At 43.6% G+C, this 18538-nt stretch overlaps 1 protein-coding gene across 1 annotated transcript; it reads left to right on the top strand.

Moving 5' to 3' along the window:
• The first annotated feature begins 8019 nt into the window (after positions 1-8019).
• Positions 8020-13607, top strand: LOC120063565 (natterin-3-like). Its single transcript, XM_039013918.1, has 3 exons — positions 8020-8031; positions 8240-8363; positions 12348-13607. The coding sequence occupies exons 1-3, from the start codon at positions 8020-8022 to the stop codon at positions 13430-13432; spliced, it is 1221 nt and encodes a 406-aa protein (XP_038869846.1). The 3' UTR covers positions 13433-13607.
• The last annotated feature ends 4931 nt before the right edge of the window (positions 13608-18538 follow it).

Genomic DNA, 18538 nt, shown 5'->3' with positions numbered 1-18538 from the left:
TCTGGAATTGAATGAACAACGGAGATTGAACATCAGCATGCACAATGCAAAGACAAGATAAAAGATTTTGAAAGACCTAATAAATGCTAGGCTACATGCTACCTAGGTAAACAGGAGTCTGTAATTGAGAGTGCCAGATCAACAAACGGGCAACTCTGGAACTATTATATGCCTTTGTTTCTATGAGCGATTCGAGCAGAAATACAATGAACTGGGCCTGGCTGAAAGCGAAACTCATAGAAACAGCCAATCCGTGTAGAGAGGGGGAGAATCTACTACAACATACTGGACAATATCAATGTTCAGATGAGAGCCAGGTTTGACCACTGAAAGAGAATGGTTCTCCAGTTGGGTAGAGGAATAAGGCAACCTCACAGAGAGTTACTCACACTAAACAACTTTATTTAGAGAGGACATATGAGATGGATGTGGTTCTGTACAGAGAATAGTTATGAATGAATATGCTAATAAATGAATATACTAATAAACATGATAATGAATGAGTAATAAATAACACAAGAGCAATAATAATATTGACTGTATAAGGAGATAGTGACATAAGCAAAGGACTGTATAATACATATAATCAACTACTATTAGCAAACAGCAATAGTAACAGCCAACAGTAAATGCACAAGTTTCAATAACAACATCACTCACTTCTGTCCAAGTGTAACAGTATAACTTTACATCCGTCCCCTCGCCCCGACCCGGGCGCGAACCAGGGACCCTCTGCAAACATCAACAACTGACACCCACGAAGCATCGTTACCCATCGCTCCACAAAAGCCACGGCCCTTGCAGAGCAAGGGGAACCACTACTTCAAGGTCTCAAAGCGCGTGACGTAACCGACTGAAAGGCTGCTAGCGCGCACCACCGCTACCTAGCTAGTCATTTCACATCCGTTACACTCACCCCCCTTTCAACCTCCTCCTTTTCCGCAGCAACCAGTGATCCGGGTCACGGCACCAATGTAACAGTATAACTTTACGTCCGTCCCCTCGCCCAGACCGCGAACCAGGGACCCTCTGCACACATGAACAACTGACACCCACGAAGCATCGTTACCCATCGCTCCACAAAAGCCGCGGCCCTTGCAGAGCAAGGGGAACCACTACTTCAAGTCTCAGAGCAAGTGACGTCACCGACTGAAAGGCTGCTAGCGCGCACCACCGCTACCTAGCTAGCCATTTCACATCGGTTACACAAGCACTCCATCACTCTTGTCCACTTGGAGAGACTGAGGAGGATCTGGGATGAGCAGGCAGAACAACCCTGTCTTAGAGCATTTTGTATTATTCTGTACGTGAATATGAAATTCTTCATGTAGAGCTATACAGTATGTTCCTTTGGTATGGTTGCATAAGACAGATGGTTACTTAAGGCAAAAACAAAAGTTGGATGATGGGTGGGTGTATAACATGAATGTCTAGCAACCCAAAGGTTGCTAGGTCAAATCTCATCATAGACAATTTTAGCTAATTTGCAACTTTTCAACTGCATACTACTTTTTAGCTACTTTGCAACTGCTTAGCATGTTAGCTTATCCTAACCCTTTTAGCTAACCTTTCATCTATCCCTAACCTTCAATTAGCAAGCTAGAATTTGTAACATATCATACATTTTTGCAAATTCGTAACATATCGTACATTTTACAAATCCGTAACATATTGTACGTTTCACAAAGTAGTAACATAATACAAATTGTAAAATGTAATATATCATACAAAATGGGTGATGGACATCCACAAATTAATACATACCATACCATACGGAACGTAACATATACTAAATAGAGTAACTCAGATTTACGTACAGAATAATAGGAAATTCTCTGAGACCAGGTTGGGCAGAAGCCAGGTGTCTGGCCCCCTAGCACCCTATCGGTGGCCTGGAAGCTGAGGTCACTTTGGGGAAACAGTTTATGATCCCCTAGTCTCTTTGGAACCGTCAGGATGGGTGGAGGGAAGTTATAAAACTCACAGGCAGGGAAATCCATACCAACCACTCTGGGGATTTTAAGTTCCTTGGCTTAGTGGACTGCAAAAACATCGAAACAATGTCACAAAAGTTTGACAGCTGCAAACTGGAGAGTCTGTCAAAATATGCAAAGTGCTTTGATTTTGAGGGAGTTAAGGCTGATCTTGTCTAGTGTACAGTTCACAAATGGTATGAGACAAATCGCCTGGACAGCTTCTCAGCTTTTGTTCCATCATGACCAGACACAGACTGTCCCCGAGGCGACAAAGTTACTGCAGCTGGTCCTCACTATACCAGCTACAACAGCATCCGTTGAGAGGTCATTTTCTGCGCTGAAATGGATCAAGACATACAGTTGAATCCGGGCCTATCAAGGACGACTCTCACCCCTTGCCATCATCTCCATCGAGACCGAGAGACTTTTAAAACTGAGGGCCAACAGGGAGGAGTTTTACAGTTCAGTCACTGATGTCTTTATCCAGCAGGATAAAATGATGGACTTCGTTTACAAGTAAATGTAAGTGCAAGTGTTTATTTACAGTAGAGCGGTCGACTATTATTAAATTACGTGTCTATGTAAGTCTATATCTCAGCAGGGGCTTACCAGGGCTGAAGCCCTGTGGCCCAGGCCCATGGGGGGTCCAAGAGGCAGCAAAAAAATAAAAAAAATAAAAAGAATTGTAAAAAAATATATATATATATTTATACACTGAGTGTACAAAACATTAAGGACACCTGCTCTTTCCATGACACCAAGTGAATCCTGGTGAAATCTATGATCCATTATTGATGTCACTTTTTAAATTCACTTCAATCAGCGTAGATGAAGGGGAGGAGATGTGTCAAGAACTTCAACTCTGCTGGGGTTTTCATGCTCAACAGTTCCCCGTGTGTATCAAGAATGGTCCACCACCCAAAGGACATCCAGCCAACTTGACACAACAGTGGGAAGCATTGGAGTCAACATGGGCCAGCGTCCCTGTGGAATGCTCTTGACACCTTGTAGAGTCCATGTCCCAACTAATTGAGGCTGTTCTGAGGGCAAAATAGGGGGGTGCAACTCAATATTAGGAAGGAGTCCTTAATGTTTTGTACACTCAGTATACATATATACAGTACATATTAGATATGTACTACCGTTCAAAAGTTTGGGGTCACTTAGAAATGTCCTTGTTTTTGAAAGAAAATTAAAAAAAATGTCCATTAAAATAACATCAAATTCATCAGAAATACAGTGTAGACATTGTTAATGTTGTACCTTACCTTAATATGGTTCTCAATCAGAGGAAACGTCAAACACCTGCCTCTAATTGAGAACCATATCAGGCAACACATTAAACCCAACATAGAAACACAATACATAGAATGCCCACCCAGCTCACGTCCTGACCAACAAACAAAGGATTAACACAATAACTAGGGTCAGAACGCGACACATTGAGACTCAAATGTTTCCTATATTTTGGCAATTTCGACCTGTTGCCTGCAGTCAGGAAGGCCACAATTTGGGCAGCATGCATGCCAAATATACAGCTTGTTGTGTTGTGGCCATAGACATATAATCCATAGATAGGTTTTGGAACCTCTTACCTTGGCTTTTTTAGTGTTAAACTCATGTGTACACTAGCAATGGCTGCCAGTCCTGACTTGAATGTGAACTGCCATCTATGGATTATATTTCTATGGTTGGTTGTGGCTGTCTGTTTTCCTTTTGCAGATTTCAAAATACAATTGCAGGAAAAACATACGGTTGGGAAAGCAAATGCCTACCGCTGAAAAGAGAAGACTAATCGGTCTATAGAACCAATAGAAACAATTATTTCTTAACAACTCCCAATTTTTAGCAAAGTTTTTCAAAGTACAAATGTTCCCTGTCTGTGGATATCCTATAAACGCCACTGCTCAACTGCTCAATTGTCTGCAACTGCCACATCGCAAACGTTATTATGGGTTATTATAGGCCTACTCGTTGGCATTTGGGTTGCTGTCTGTGGTGTTGAAAGTTGTCTGTTGGTGCGGGCCAGTTGCGTGTGGCACAAGCTAAAAATCCCCTTTTTGACTGTGTGTGTGTGAGTGAGAGATGGGGACGTGGGGGGCAGGGTGGTCATTAGAAAGTGCCTACCCGGTCTCAGACCTCACCGCATATCACTGACACACACACACACACACACACACACACACACACACACACACACACACACACACACACACACACACACACACACACACACACACACACACACACACACACACACACACACACACACACACACACAAACACACACACACACACACACACACACAGAGCTTAGATCTGAACTGCTACACTTTTAATATTTTTTAAAATAATTTATATTGTGAAGATTTAGCACTTTCAATTTTGTAAAATTCTCTGTCTTCTTCTTTGTAGGCATTTCAACATTAATATCAATATGCAGTCCCATCTATAGTATTTCAGACTCTTCATTCATTGCAAATACTTCAGCATATTGCTGATGGACTGAATACATTGATATGTCCATTTGTAGGGCTTGCCTATCGTTTACTTTAGAGGGTTGTGTTCTGAAATCACAAAAACTGCCTCTCCAGCTTAGAACATTTGAAATTACATTGATCGAAGCATTAGTCACTGTATTATTATGTTCCATGAAGCAGATGAACAATACAGGGAATCGTGATATTGGTATTCAGCACAGAGTTAACAGTGATGGTATGTTTTATACAGTAGGTAGATGTAAGAAAGCGGTTTTACCTTGACAGGTTCCTCCTCCAGTGGCTTGATCTGCAGGCCCCTGCAGCTTTTTAAACCTCCCTGCAGGATAATTGCCTCTAATAAAGCAGCCAGTGTTGCGGTGGCCCCATGCCATTTGGATTAGTACTCTTACTGTGTATGAGTCTCTTGCTGCTGCTTCCTCACCATTCCTTTTAGTTAAACTGTACAGTTTTTATATTAGTGTACACGATCTACCGGAAATCACATATCATGTAAAATAACAGAATCACATTGCATAAGAAAGGCTTTGTCATTATCAAAAAACTTTGTGTGATGGTGGTGCTATTCTGATCAAATCAAATCAAATGTTATTTGTCACATGCGCCGAATACAACAGGTGTAGATCTTACAGTGAAATGCTTACTTACAAGCCCTTAACCAACAATGCAGTTTTAAGAAAAGACCTAAAAAAAAGTAAGAGATAAGAACAACAAATAATTAAAATTAAAGGGCTATATACAGGGGGTACCGGTACAGAGTCAATGTGCGGGGGCACCGGTGTCGAGGTAATTGAGGTAATATGTACATGTAGGTAGAGTTATTAAAGTGACTATGCATAGATAGTAACAGAGAGTAGCAGCAGCTTAGAAGAGGGTGGGTGGGGCAATGCAAATAGTCTGGGTAGCCATTTGATTAGCTGTTTGGGAGTCTTATGGCTTGGGGGTAGAAGCTGTTTAGAAGCCTCTTGGACCTAGACTTGGTGCTCCGGTACCGCTTTCCGTGCAGTAGCAGAGAGAACAGTCTATGACTAGGGTGGCTGGAGTATTTGACAATTTTTAGGGCCTTCCTCTGACACCGTCTGGTATAGAGGTCCTGGATGGCAGAAAGCTTGGCCCCGGTGATGTACTGGGCCGTACACACTACCCTTTGTAGTGCTTTGCGGTCAGAGGCCAAGCAGTTGCCATACCAGTCAGAGATGCAACCGGTCAGGATGCGCTCGATGGTGCAGCTGTACAATCTTTTGAGGATCCTGAGGATCCTATTCCTCCTGCGGGGGAATAGGTTTTGTCCTGCCCTCTTCACGACTGTCTTGGTGTGCTTGGACCATGTTAGCTTGTTGGTGATGTGGACTCCAAGGAACGTGAAACTCTCAACCTGCTCCACTACATCCCAGTTGATGAGAATGGGGGCGTGCTCGGTCCACCTTTTCCTGTAGTCCACAATCATCTCCTTTGTCTTGATCACGTTGAGGGAGAGGTTGTTGTCTTTGCACCACATGGTCAGGTCTCTGACCTCCTCCCTATAGGCTGTCTCATCATTGTCGGTGATCAAGCCTACCACTGTTGTGTCATCAGCAAACTTAATGATGGTGTTGGAGTCGTGCCTGGCCGTGCAGTCATGAGTGAACAGGGAGTAACAGAGGAGACTGAGCACACAACCCTGAGGGGCCCCCGTGTTGAGGATTAGCGTGGCGGATGTGTTGTTATCTACCCTTACCATGACGGGGGCGGCCCGTCAGGAAGTCCAGGATCCAGTTGCAGAGGGAGGTTTTTAGTCCCAGGGTCCTTAGCTTAGTGATGAGCTTTGAGCGCACTATGGTGTTGAACGCTGAGCTGTAGTCAATGAATAGCATTCTCACATAGGTGTTCCTTTTGTCCAGGTGTGAAAGGTCAGCGTGGAGTGCAATTGAGATTGCGACATCTGTGGATCTGTTGGTGCGGTATGCAAATTCGAGTGGGTCTAGGGTCTCTGGGATAATGGTGTTGATGTGAGCCATGACCAGCCATTCAAAGCATTTCATGGCTACATATGTGAGTGCTACGGGTCGCTAGTCATTTAGGCGGTTTACCTTAGTGTTCTTGGGTACAGGGACTATGGTGGTCTGCTTGGTATTACAGACTCCGACAGGGAGAGGTTGAAAATGTCAGTGAAGACACTTGCCAGTTGGTCAGCGCGTGCTCGGAGTACACGTCGTGGTAATCCGTCTGGCCCTGCGGCCTTGTGAATGTTGACCTGTTTAAAGGTCTTACTCACATCGGCTGCGGACAGCGTGATCACACAGTCGTCCGGAACAGCTGATGCTCTCATGCATGTTTCAGTGTTACTTTCCTCAAAGTTATTTAGCTTGTTTGGTAGGCTCGTGTTACTGGGCAGCTCTCGGCTGTGCTTCCCTTTGTAGTCTGTAATAGTTTGCAAGCCCTGCCACATCCGACGAGCGTCAGAGCCGGTGTAGTACGATTCAATCTTAGTCCTGTATTGAAGCTTTGCCTGACTAGCAAGTGAGGTTGTTCTCGGAGATATCACAAGCCTTCCTTTGATAAGCAAAGACAAGAACCTCCTTCAGAATCCCCCAGATGTAATGTTATTGACCCTATTAGGTGAAGGCCAAAAACTTGGATTTGTACTGATTGGCCAAATCTACTGATGATCCCAAGTGTCAAGGCCATCTCTATAAGTCCTTGACACAGATAGCTATTATCAATTTCTTTATCACGCTAGTTCAATGTTCCTCTGCAGATAATGAAATAGGACAGGCAGTATAAAGGTCTTTACATTGATAGGCTGTATAAAGGTCTTTACATTGATAGAATCTGTATTTGATCATTCTTTATCACCCCACTTGTCGTCCTTTCTGCCATTCAACCGTATATCAATAATGTCCAAGTTACCCTTCGGAAACAATAAAGATCCATTGAATTGAATCATGCTATTATGCCCACAACCAAATTCTCCTTCCTAACCAACTTTGAAGAAAGGTATGGGAACACCGATAAGACTGTCTGATATTTCAGGACAGTCAGCTCTGTCCTAGAAGCCTTTTACCTTTATCTCTGTTATCACTCTGTTTGCGTAATCATGTTAATAATCCCTCGTCTTCAATGTGTCTGTTCTTCCCTTCTCATAGCTGGTGTGACAAATGAGAGGACAGGGCAATTTGTCTTCCAAAGGAAACTGCACATCAACAAGACGGCAAAAAAAAATATTCTGAAGTGTCTACGCTAACTCCAATTTACATTATTTTGTCAAGCGCTAATACATTGTCATGTTGTGGTGCTGTCAAGGGCGTAAGAGAGAGGGGGCTGGAGAGAGAGAAGAGAGCGCGAGAGAGATTAGCTCATACATTTCAGATGATTATGATAATGAAACCAATAATAAAAATAAAACAAAAAGAAGAGTGTAGCATTTTATCCACGTTCCTCCTGTTTGTCCTATCATGCTAGTCCATGTCAAAGCCCTGAGAGAGTGAGTGTTGTAATTTATGAGTGTCATAAAGGAGCTAGCTATATAACCCTGGAGAACCGACAGGTTCACTGCTCACCGAGGGATGACTGTGAGGGTGAGTGCACTGGTTCTTCTACTTGTGCATTTAGGGCACTATTTCAATGGAGCTAATGGAAGAAGAATCGACAACACAACGTCACAAATGCAACGAAATGTTGATTTAACGTGAATTAGTGTAACGCTATAGTGTTATAGCTATAGTGGTAACCGCTATTGTACTTTAATGTTTCCTAATATTCCTCCTCTTTCCTGGTCTTCCTCAGATGAAGCTGTTTGTCTTGGTGGTCGTTTCCCTGCTGCACCTGGGGCTGTCCTGTGCCCAGGATGCAGGCTCCCCTCCAGGCAGCCTGCAGGACATAGTGAGGAAGAGCTCACTGAGACAGAAGGGTAAATGATATACCCCTTTTATTCAATCAATCCCAGCGTTCAACCTCTTGGAAAGGAAAACAGAAAACTTTCAGAAAGTCAGTTGTTTCAACGCAACAGTAATGGGTGCATGTTGTGACAGTGGCTGTGTCCGAATACCCATACCAGCGTACTACATACTTAAACTGCATACTATGTACTCATCGTCACATACTATTTAGCATGTGCCGTTTAGTAAAAAGTATGCAGTATGCCACGGCCTCAACGCAGTACTGGCTCCTGACTGGCTGAGTAGGTGGGGTGGGGCGGGGCCATGTGCGGGTGAATTTGTTCAAATTTAAAATAAAAATGCATCACATTAACCAGCATGATAATAGCTCGTTTCCAATTTGATGAATTTCTCCAAACTCTGAATAGGATTGGAATGGAGTTATTGGCCTACTCAGGCTGGTTGGAGGCAGACTATCACATTCAACCTATAATGTAGCCAACATATTCCGTCTATCCTATTTAAAAGGACTGCAGACAGAAACTGATAATTTGGTTCCATTTCAACATTTTTAGTGAAACCAAAGTGCTGTAACATATAGGAGCCACATCCTCACGGCGCTATAAATAGTTTTTAATCATAGCTTAAGTTTGTATTGCTACTGGTTCATCGAACCGGTCAGCCTTTATGGCTGGGACCGCAAATATTTGTCCGGATTCCTGTTGAGTAGCTAGACATCATAAAAATGGAGCAGGGTAACGCTAGCAGTGCTAGCCCATCTGTGTTTTTATCCATGGCTGGGCACAAATGTTATTTATTTATTTTATTTATTTCACATTTATTTAACTAGGTAGGCAAGTTGAGAACAAGTTCTCATTTACAATTGCGACCTGGCCAAGATAAAGCAAAGCAGTTCGACACATACAACAACACAGAGTTACACATGGAGTAAAACAAACATACAGTCAATAATACAGTAGAAAAATAAGTCTATATACAATGTGAGCAAATGAGGTGAGATAAGGGAGGTACAGGCAAAAAAAGGCCATGGTGGTGAGGTAGATACAATATAGCAAGTAAAACATTGGAATGGTAGATTTGCAGTGGAAGAATGTGCAAAATAGAAAGTAGAAATAATGGGGTGCAAAGGAGCAAAATAAATAAATACAGTAGGGGAAGAGGTAGTTGTTTGGGCTAAATTATAGATGGGCTATGTACAGGTGCAGTAATCTGTGAGCTGCTCTGACAGCTGGTGTTTAAAGCTAGTGAGGGAGATAAGTGTTTCCAGTTTCAGAGATTTTTGTAGTTCGTTCCAGTCATTGGCAGCAGAGAACTGGAAGGAGAGGCGGCCAAAGGAGGAATTGGCTTTGGGGGGGACCAGAAAGATATACCTGCTGGGTCTTGTAGATGACCTGGAGCCAGCGGGTTTGGCGACGAGTATGAAGCGAGGGCCAGCCAACGAGAGCGTACAGGACGCAGTGGTGGGTAGTATATGGGGCTTTGGTGACAAAACGGATGGCACTGTGAAAGACTGCATCCAATTTATTGAGTAGGGTATTGGAGGCTGTTTTGTAAATGACATCGCCGAAGTCGAGGATCGGTAGGATGGTCAGTTTTACGAGGGTATGTTTGGCAGCATGAGTGAAGAATGCTTTGTTGCAATATAGGAAGCCAATTCTAGATTTAACTTTGGATTGGAGATGTTTGATGTGAGTCTGGAAGGAGAGTTTACAGTCTAACCAGACACCTAGGTATTTGTAGTTGTCCACATATTCTAAGTCAGAACCGTCCAGAGTAGTGATGCTGGATGGGCGAGCAGTTGGAGGCCACGGAAGGAGAGTTGTATGTCATTGAAGCTCGTCTGGAGGGTTGTTAACACAGTGTCCAAAGAAGGGCCAGAAGTATACAGAATGGTGTCGTCTGCGTAGAGGTGGATCAGAGACTCACCAGCAGCAAGAGCAACATCATTGATGTACAGAGAAGAGAGTCGGCCCAAGAATTTAACCCTGTGGCACCCCCATAGAGACTGCCAGAGGCCCGGACAACAGGCCCTCCGATTTGACACACTGAACTCTATCAGAGAAGTAGTTGGTGAACCAGGCGAGGCAATCATTTGAGAAACCAAGGCTATTGAGTCTGCCGATGAGGATGTGGTGATTGACAGAGTCGAAAGCCTTGGCCAGGTCAATGAATACGGCTGCACAAGTATTGTTTCTTATCGATGGTGGTTAAGATATCGTTTAGGACCTTGAGCGTGGCTGAGGTGCACCCATGACCAGCTCTGAAACCAGATTGCATAGCGGAGAAGGTGCGGTGGGATTCGAAATGGTCGGTAATCTGTTTGTTGACTTGGCTTTCGAAGACCTTAGAAAGGCAGGGTAGGATAGATATAGGTCTGTAGCAGTTTGGGTCAAGAGTGTCCCCCCCTTTGAAGAGGGGGATGACCGCAGCTGCTTTCCAATCTTTGGGAATCTCAGACGACACGAAAGAGAGGTTGAAAAGGCTCGTAATAGGGGTGCTTCAAATGCTTCAGGTGTGAGATGATTTCCTCACAATCACAAGATGAAGATCAGGTGGAACTGGAAAATGGACAGGGATTTGTCTGCCCTAAGTGCACCACCATCAAGCATCTTAGGGAAGAGATTCTCCGGCTGTTAGCTCGGCTGCAAGGAAAAAGGACAACCTGCTTTCTATGTACAACTACCTTGCTGTAACCAAGGGAAAACCGAATATCAGTTTTAAATGCCTCCTGTAGCAAAGCTGTTGATGAGTCAGGTGGCGTTGATCTGTCCTAATCCAACGGACAGATGTTCAGCTCAACCGGGAGACTGGACACTCGCAAGGCGTAGATCAGAGAGGCAGTCTGGCCACCCATCTATCCGAGAAGGTCGGATCCAGCTATCAAACAGCTTTTCCCCGCTTAAGACGGACATACCAGGCCCGGGGGTCATTACAGATCCTGGGTGTATACCAATAGCCGGCGGCCGCCCAGTGGCACCCTCCCCCATGGCCACCACAGTTCAGTAGGTTGTTTACCCATCGGATTCCATCACGACCACCATCATTGTGGGAAGCTCGATGGTGAGAGATTTTGGCCTGCCTACGGTCTGTGGACCGACCAAGGTCCACTGTCACACAGGAGTCCGTGTCCATGACATCAACTCTCTCCTGCCTTCGGTTCTGGCCAACTACTCCAATATTGACACATTGTCACTCACGTATGTTTTAACGACCTTAGACTACAAACTAAGACAATCCATATGTTCAAATCAAAAGGCTTGATTAACTTGACATCCATAATGCAGCCACATCCTGAGTCCCTGGTGCTGACCCATTCAGAAATCAAAAGGTGGTTTAGTATTTACTTTAAAAGCCCTGATGAAGGCCAAGAGGACAAGAAACACTTTTCAATGAGAAAACAGAAATCCACTTTGGGTAAAAAAAAAATAGACTTCTGTTTTCAAAGATGTAGCCTACGATGCAATACTGGTGATCATATTAAGGAGAACAAAAACTACTTGGCCTACATTTGAACACCACCGCAGCAGCTTCGCTATTCGGCGTCTTCCCGTTTAAGTAGGTTCATTTTGTTGTTTGGCTACTTGAAGAGAACTAGGGTTTATCACTCGCAGCCCACCTCTTCCAATGCATTATGGAAAAGTGTGCATCAAATTCTACTAGATGAAGAGCCAAAATGAGTAGGCCTATAACATCCTGACATTTAAACCATACTCGATTTAAAAAAATTCACATAGGCTACTATAAAATATCATTTTTTCACATACTGAGAATGTGTCATGCGCGATTGCGTTGTTTCCTGCTATTCGTTGATTTCGATAGCGCGTCCCCATATCTCATTGATCAAAGCCAAAATGAGTTTGACATGCGGGCATATACTCGATTTTTGAAATGTTGTATACATTAAACAAACAAAAAATGTGCATACTCAAATGGCCTAGTATTTAGGACTAAAGTATTGGTATTCTCACATGTCCAGTGTATTCTTTGTCTTCCAGTGTCCCTGTTAAACCCAGTGCTGGAAGGAAAGGTCCCCCTACTGTCCAGTAATGGTCCCATCCAGGTTCCAAAAAACCCGCCTGAGTTTGAGGACCAACAGAAGCCTGCTCCATTCATGTTCGGGGACAATGTCAACCTGCAGTGGCTGAGCTGGAATGGTTCTCTCCCCACCGCAGCTATGGGCATCTACAACGGCTACACCGAACGCACCGACTACATCTGCAAATACAACTGCGAAGCCGGCTTCTACACACCTAGCAAGGGCCCGTACTGCCAATACCCCTACGGTGAGAGAGAGTACAAAGCCTCAGAGTTTGAGATCCTGGCCAACAGAGACAACTTTGAGTTTGTTGAGTGGAAGGAGGACTCATACGGCTCGGTGCCCAAAAACTCAGTTAGAACGTGCTCTGGAGTGGGCATCTACGTTGGGAAGAACAAGTATGGCTTGGGGAAGGTGGTCCCTCAGTTCAAGGCTTTCTTCTTGCCCTGGGAGGGCGATGAGTACTGGTACAAGAGCTACCAGGTCCTGGCCATCAACAGAGACGCCTACACCCAGCATATCTCCCACGTCAAGTATGGCATTGATGAGGTGGAAATGTTCCACTACCCCCCTGAGACCATGCGCCTCTCCGGCGTCACCAACAACGAGTGCCAGACGGTAGTGAAGACGGTGACCATCTCCAAGACGTCAGAGGTGGAGAGCACCTGGAACATCGGACGCACCACCATGCTGGGCATCACCGCCGGCATCACAGCCAAGATCCCCCTGATCGGCTCCGCAGGGGTTGAGTTCAGTGGGGAGAAGACCCTGCAGTTCAACAGGGGCACCACCATGGTGGAAGCCCTCAGCCACTCTGTGTCTGTGGAGCTCAAGGTGCCACCCAACCACTCCTGTAGCGTGCAGATGGAGGGCCGTAAGATCACCGCAGACATCCCCTTCACAGCCAGGCTGAGCCGTACATACCGCAACGGAGAGACCCAGTGGACCTCCATCTCTGGGGTGTACGATGGCATTCAGATCGGCGAGATCCGGGCCGTGGTGGACCGCTGTGAGCCTGTCGTAGACTCCAAACCCTGTCCTTAAGACTGATCTCATCCAAACTGACTCATTACTCTAAACCTAATAAATCTATCTACACTCATAAGTGTACAGTATATGTTCCAATGTATATGGTCCGGATTTCCTGTAACTTCCAAGGCTATACCAACACTGATTAATGTGATGTAAATTTTGCACAAGTATTGTACAGTTTGTGGTTCCTGACCAAGTGTAAACTACAATGCAATGGCAAAACTGACTCCTGTGATTCTTCTGTTCTAAAGCTTTTTCACAGTTTATGTTTGAGAAAGGAAATGACAGCAAATACACACACGTGCCTTTATCTGTTTCACATAGAAATATTGCACTTTATATTTATTGAATTCCTTGTTATTGCCTTTTTTATCTACAATTTGATAGGCCTAACAAATTACTGCTACTGACTTTACGGTATTTGAAAAGGGTCTCATAACAGCTCATAACTTTGCCTCCATTGCAATTACTATAATGGAGCAGCAGAGGGCAGCAACAGCTAATGGATTTTGGGGAGCAGGAGTAGTAGACAGCTGACCCGAGATGGAAGTTGGGATCAGATTACACAACCTGTGTGTGTGTGTGTGTGTGTGTGTGTGTGTGTGTGTGTGTGTGTGTGTGTGTGTGTGTGTGTGTGTGTGTGTGTGTGTGTGTGTGTGTGTGTGTGTGTGTGTGTGTGTGTGTGTGTGTGTGTGTGTTTGTGTGCATGTCCTCTCCACAGTGTCAATAAGCACTCACTGCTTACTGCAACTATACACCGTGTCTAAGAAGAGAGGTGTATCAGGGTTCTACATGAAAGCTGTGTACTCAGCTGCGCCCAACCCAGAGTTGCTATTGACAGTTATTGACAGCTATACAAGTGCTTTCTTGGAGATGGTCTGTACAGTAGAGAAGACCATAATGTGGTTGATGTGGCGGCCAGTCTGTAAGAAACCTCTGGCCTAGAGGAGTGGACCTGCAGCCTCCTACCTCCACTGTGACTGCACTTACCAGTAGGATGAATAAAATATGTCTCATGCCCTCTGTTCTCCCTCTCTCTCATGGCTGAGATGAAATGCTCCAGTAATTTTCCTTCATGTGGAATAATGGCCAAGGTGTGCTCTGTATCACTCTGAATCCTCTCCCCTTATCGATTGCGTCAGGGCTGGGTCTGGTGTCTGTAGCCGTTGGAATGGGAATGACGCTGTGAGCTGCTTGTATGATGTAATGTTACCACAGTAACTCAGAACTATAGATTTGAGATTATTCCAGAAAATAGGACACTCTCGATCCTGAAATGTATGCTTTTTAAAATCTTCTCTAAAAAAAACCCCCAGCAGAATGTAGATACGAGAATTGTTAATGCATTGACTTGATCTAACACTGTTTTTTGTTTGTTTGTTGTGAAAGTCCATCCGCTAGTACAGTGTGGTCTGATAGGGTTAGCCCTCAAAGGCCCTAAAAGGCTTTAGTATGGGTGAGTGAACAGTTCCAGCTGGGTGGCCAGATATTTGTGTGCATGGTGGCAGGGACAAGGCAGAGGGCTTCTTCAAACTTCACATTTCTGTAGAACTTATGTTAGACATGTTAGTTTTAATGAGATCCTAACAGTTTCCCTGAATGATCCAAGTGCCCATGGCATTTCTTAAGCTTGAAGTATTGCAAGGATGAAGTTTGTGTGTGTTGATTGTTTGCGTAGTCAGTAGGATGACAGCTGTGTAACCAGAACGCAAACTGCACACTGAACACCAGCCTTTGTGTCCTGCTAAATACACACACACGAATGTGCACAAACACACATACACACACATGCACATGTGCGGCACCTCAGAGGAGGAAGGGGAGGACCATCCTCCTCAGTGAATTTCATAAACATAGAAATAGTGAAACATTAATAAAGTTTCGATAAAACTATGCTAGATGTCACCAAATAATGTATTAAAACACACTGTTTTGCAATGAAAGTCTAGAACATCCTCAGCGGCACTCTGTAGAGTAGCACCATAGTGCAGACGGAGGACAGTTAGCTTCTGTCCTCCTCTGGGTACATTGACTTCAATATATGGTTTTCACCCCCTTCCATAGACTTACACAGTAAGTTTGACAACTTCCGGAGGACGTCCTCCAACCTATCAGAGCTCTTGCAGCAGGAACTGACACGCTGTCCACCCAATCAAAGGATCAGAGATAGAATCTAGTACTGAAAGCATAAGCTACAGCTAGCTAGCACTGCAGTGCATTAAATGTTGTGACTCAAAAAGAGAAAAAAACGATAGTTGAACAGTTTTGAACAAATGTATTTCTTCCAAAATTAAGAAGAGAGAAGATTGATATATTTACTTGGTTGTATTTTTTTATTTTTACTTTCACTTAACTAGTGAGTGCAGCCAGCTAGCTAGTTTAGCCTACTCAAACACCCGCCTCAAACACAGCGTGATGCTATGTGAGCAAGCTGAATTTGTCCAATAGAAACTCTCATTTGCAACTGTTGGACTAATGACTACACCCTAGATTAGCTGGATGCAGGCAAGACGGTATTGAATGTGTCACTGTCTGTCACCTTGATTACTAAAAATGATCTTGACCTGTGCACCTACGCTGTAAGCTTTCATTCATAGGCTAGGTTGTAGCAACCTCATGATGGGTAGGGGGAAAATGTTAGTATAGTGTAGTAGCCTAAACCTACAGATGTTACATTGAGCTGGGTGAATGAAATATGAATGACAGTCATTCAATATGCTGCAATAGACATAAGGCAGTTCATCATTTTTTTTATCATCCTCTCTCATCTTAAACGGCACAGACATGCACAGAAACACACACACAAGCTGTTTCCTGGGTCAACGGCTTCATAATCAAATCCACAAACAAGTAACTTCACTGAGACTAAATATTGCGTCTCGCTGCGACAAACTCTGTGACCTGAAATTATCTGTTCCGTTTTGATCCTTACAGAATCTTACATGAATTAAACCATAAAATGCTGCATCTGAATTGTTCTCTGCTCCCCAGTAGTGCAGCTGGATATCTTCAAGAGAGAGGTGGCATCTGTGCCCGCTACGGCTACAGCCAGGGATCGGCAAAAATGGCAAAATACAATTACAAAATACAGATACAAAATACCATAAAGATCATGTATTTTGTAACGTATTGTAGTTTGTTATGTATTTAATTAAAATACATGAATTTTGTATTTTATTATACAAAAATACATTTGTATTTAGCTAGCCCGAACAGCAACAACAGTTACAAAAGCATTTTTCTTTCTATGACTGTGAAATTTTGTTTATCTACCATAGATGAGTAATTCACTCTGGATAAGAGTGTCTGCTAAATGAACAAAATGTAAATGTATCTATGAAAATGAACATACCAAAATGAACTGCAAAGCACACTGGGTATTATTATTTTTGGCCTTGTTTTGGGGCGGAGCTCATTAGAACAATACTCAGCATGCTTTGCAATTTTTCATATTTACATTTGTCATTTAGCAGACACTCTTATCCAGACCGACTTACAATTAATGCATTCATCTTAAAATAGCTAGGCGAAACAACAATATATCACAATTGTATCAAGTACATTTCCCTCAATAAAGTATTTATCAACATTTTTACATATACATTTATATTTAGTTCGTTTAGCAGATGCTCTTACAACAACAGTGCTATCAGACTTCTGATACAAATGCAGGGTGAAAGGGGGCCACAAAATGTGAATCACTATTTTAAAAAATGATATAAGAAAAGTATTTTGAAAATACAAATTATAGTATTTAAAATTAGAAAATACATTGGAGTGTAGTACAGCCCAGTGTAATTCAAATGACCAAATTCGTAACAAAATTGTAACATAAATACTGCCCATCTCTGGCTACATGACATCCCAGTGAGCACACACAAGTGGTCACTGTCACACAGCAGAAACTAAGCTGCCTTGTCCCCCATTAAATATGCATTGACTTTGTCTTTCAGCACATTTGCATTTCAAGGCCTCAACGTTACCCGGTAACCTCCATCAGAGCTGTGTGCTCAGAGGTGTGTGTTTGTGTTTGTGTGTGTGTGTGTGTGTGTGCTACTGTACATGCAGGTGAATGTGTGCATGACGCATGAGTGTGTGTGATAGTTGCAGATCTAAACCATGAGCCTCATCATCTCAGATAAGCAATACAACTCTAATGAACTTTCTCTGCCACCTCTCTCTCCCCTCCCCAGCTCAGCCCTCCCAGCTCAGGCAAGTAACGAATGCTGACTTGTCCTCCCTTTGAGCCAGTTCAGCCCACACCCCCCATGCCATCTGATTCATCTGCTCCCTCTCTCTTGATGCCTTTGTTTGTGTCGGAGGAAATGTTAATCTATCTGAGGAAAATGCTAATGTCATGAATGCAAATGAATGAGTTTATCATTGGCTTAAGGAGTAAGGACAGTGGAGCCAGAGAGTGATGTCATAGAGAGACTCTAAGGGGGTGTCAGGAGGACATGTGTCTGAGCCTGCTGGACAGAATTACCGTCTAACAACAGCTGCAGCATAACTTACCACTGTACTCCAATAGTACCGTTACAATAACTAACATACTAAGAATGCTTTGATTCGTGGATAATACGGTCCACCAAGAACACAATGAAGCATAGTATGGCGTATGTAAGTCACAGAATGCATGTTATTGGTGCTGAGATGTATGTAGTGGTAATTGAGGCTGTGTACTACAGGCCAGGTGCTCTTAAGCGCTGTATACTTTAATAGCCTTCCAGTTCCTCTCCTCCAACGAGAAGTTCCTCCTGGGATGCTTTCCCATGCGCTTCAATGGATGCGGGCCTGAATTCTTTGAAAAAGCCTCTTCTCAAAGTAGGGGTCGCAGAACAGCTCGTAAGAGTACAACATCAAAACGGAAACATTTTGATTCATTATTTATCTCCTGTTGGTTCCTAGTTATGTGTTCTGAGTGGGTTTGGGGAGTTTGTAATCAGTTGGGACATGGATGGTCTGGCAGATTAACTGAGGTGATGTAGCTCGGATTCACAAGCTGTACTGGTGTTTGTGTTTGAGAAAAGTACTTTTTTTTTTTTTTTACATATAAAGCATGCATTTCCTCCATTTCTGAGTAGCTGCTCCAGTTATGTCATACATCATACACTGAAT

The sequence above is a fragment of the Salvelinus namaycush genome, chromosome 18, assembly GCF_016432855.1.
Source record: "Salvelinus namaycush isolate Seneca chromosome 18, SaNama_1.0, whole genome shotgun sequence".
Lineage (NCBI taxonomy): Eukaryota > Metazoa > Chordata > Actinopteri > Salmoniformes > Salmonidae > Salvelinus > Salvelinus namaycush.
The sequence above is the reverse complement of the archived record's forward strand: the minus strand, read 5'-3'. Positions and strand labels throughout refer to the sequence as shown.

Coding starts and splice junctions, on each gene's coding strand:
- LOC120063565 (XM_039013918.1), top strand. Junction 8,364..12,347: donor GAGCTCACTGAGACAGAAGG/GTAAATGATATA, acceptor TTTGTCTTCCAG/TGTCCCTGTTAAACCCAGTG.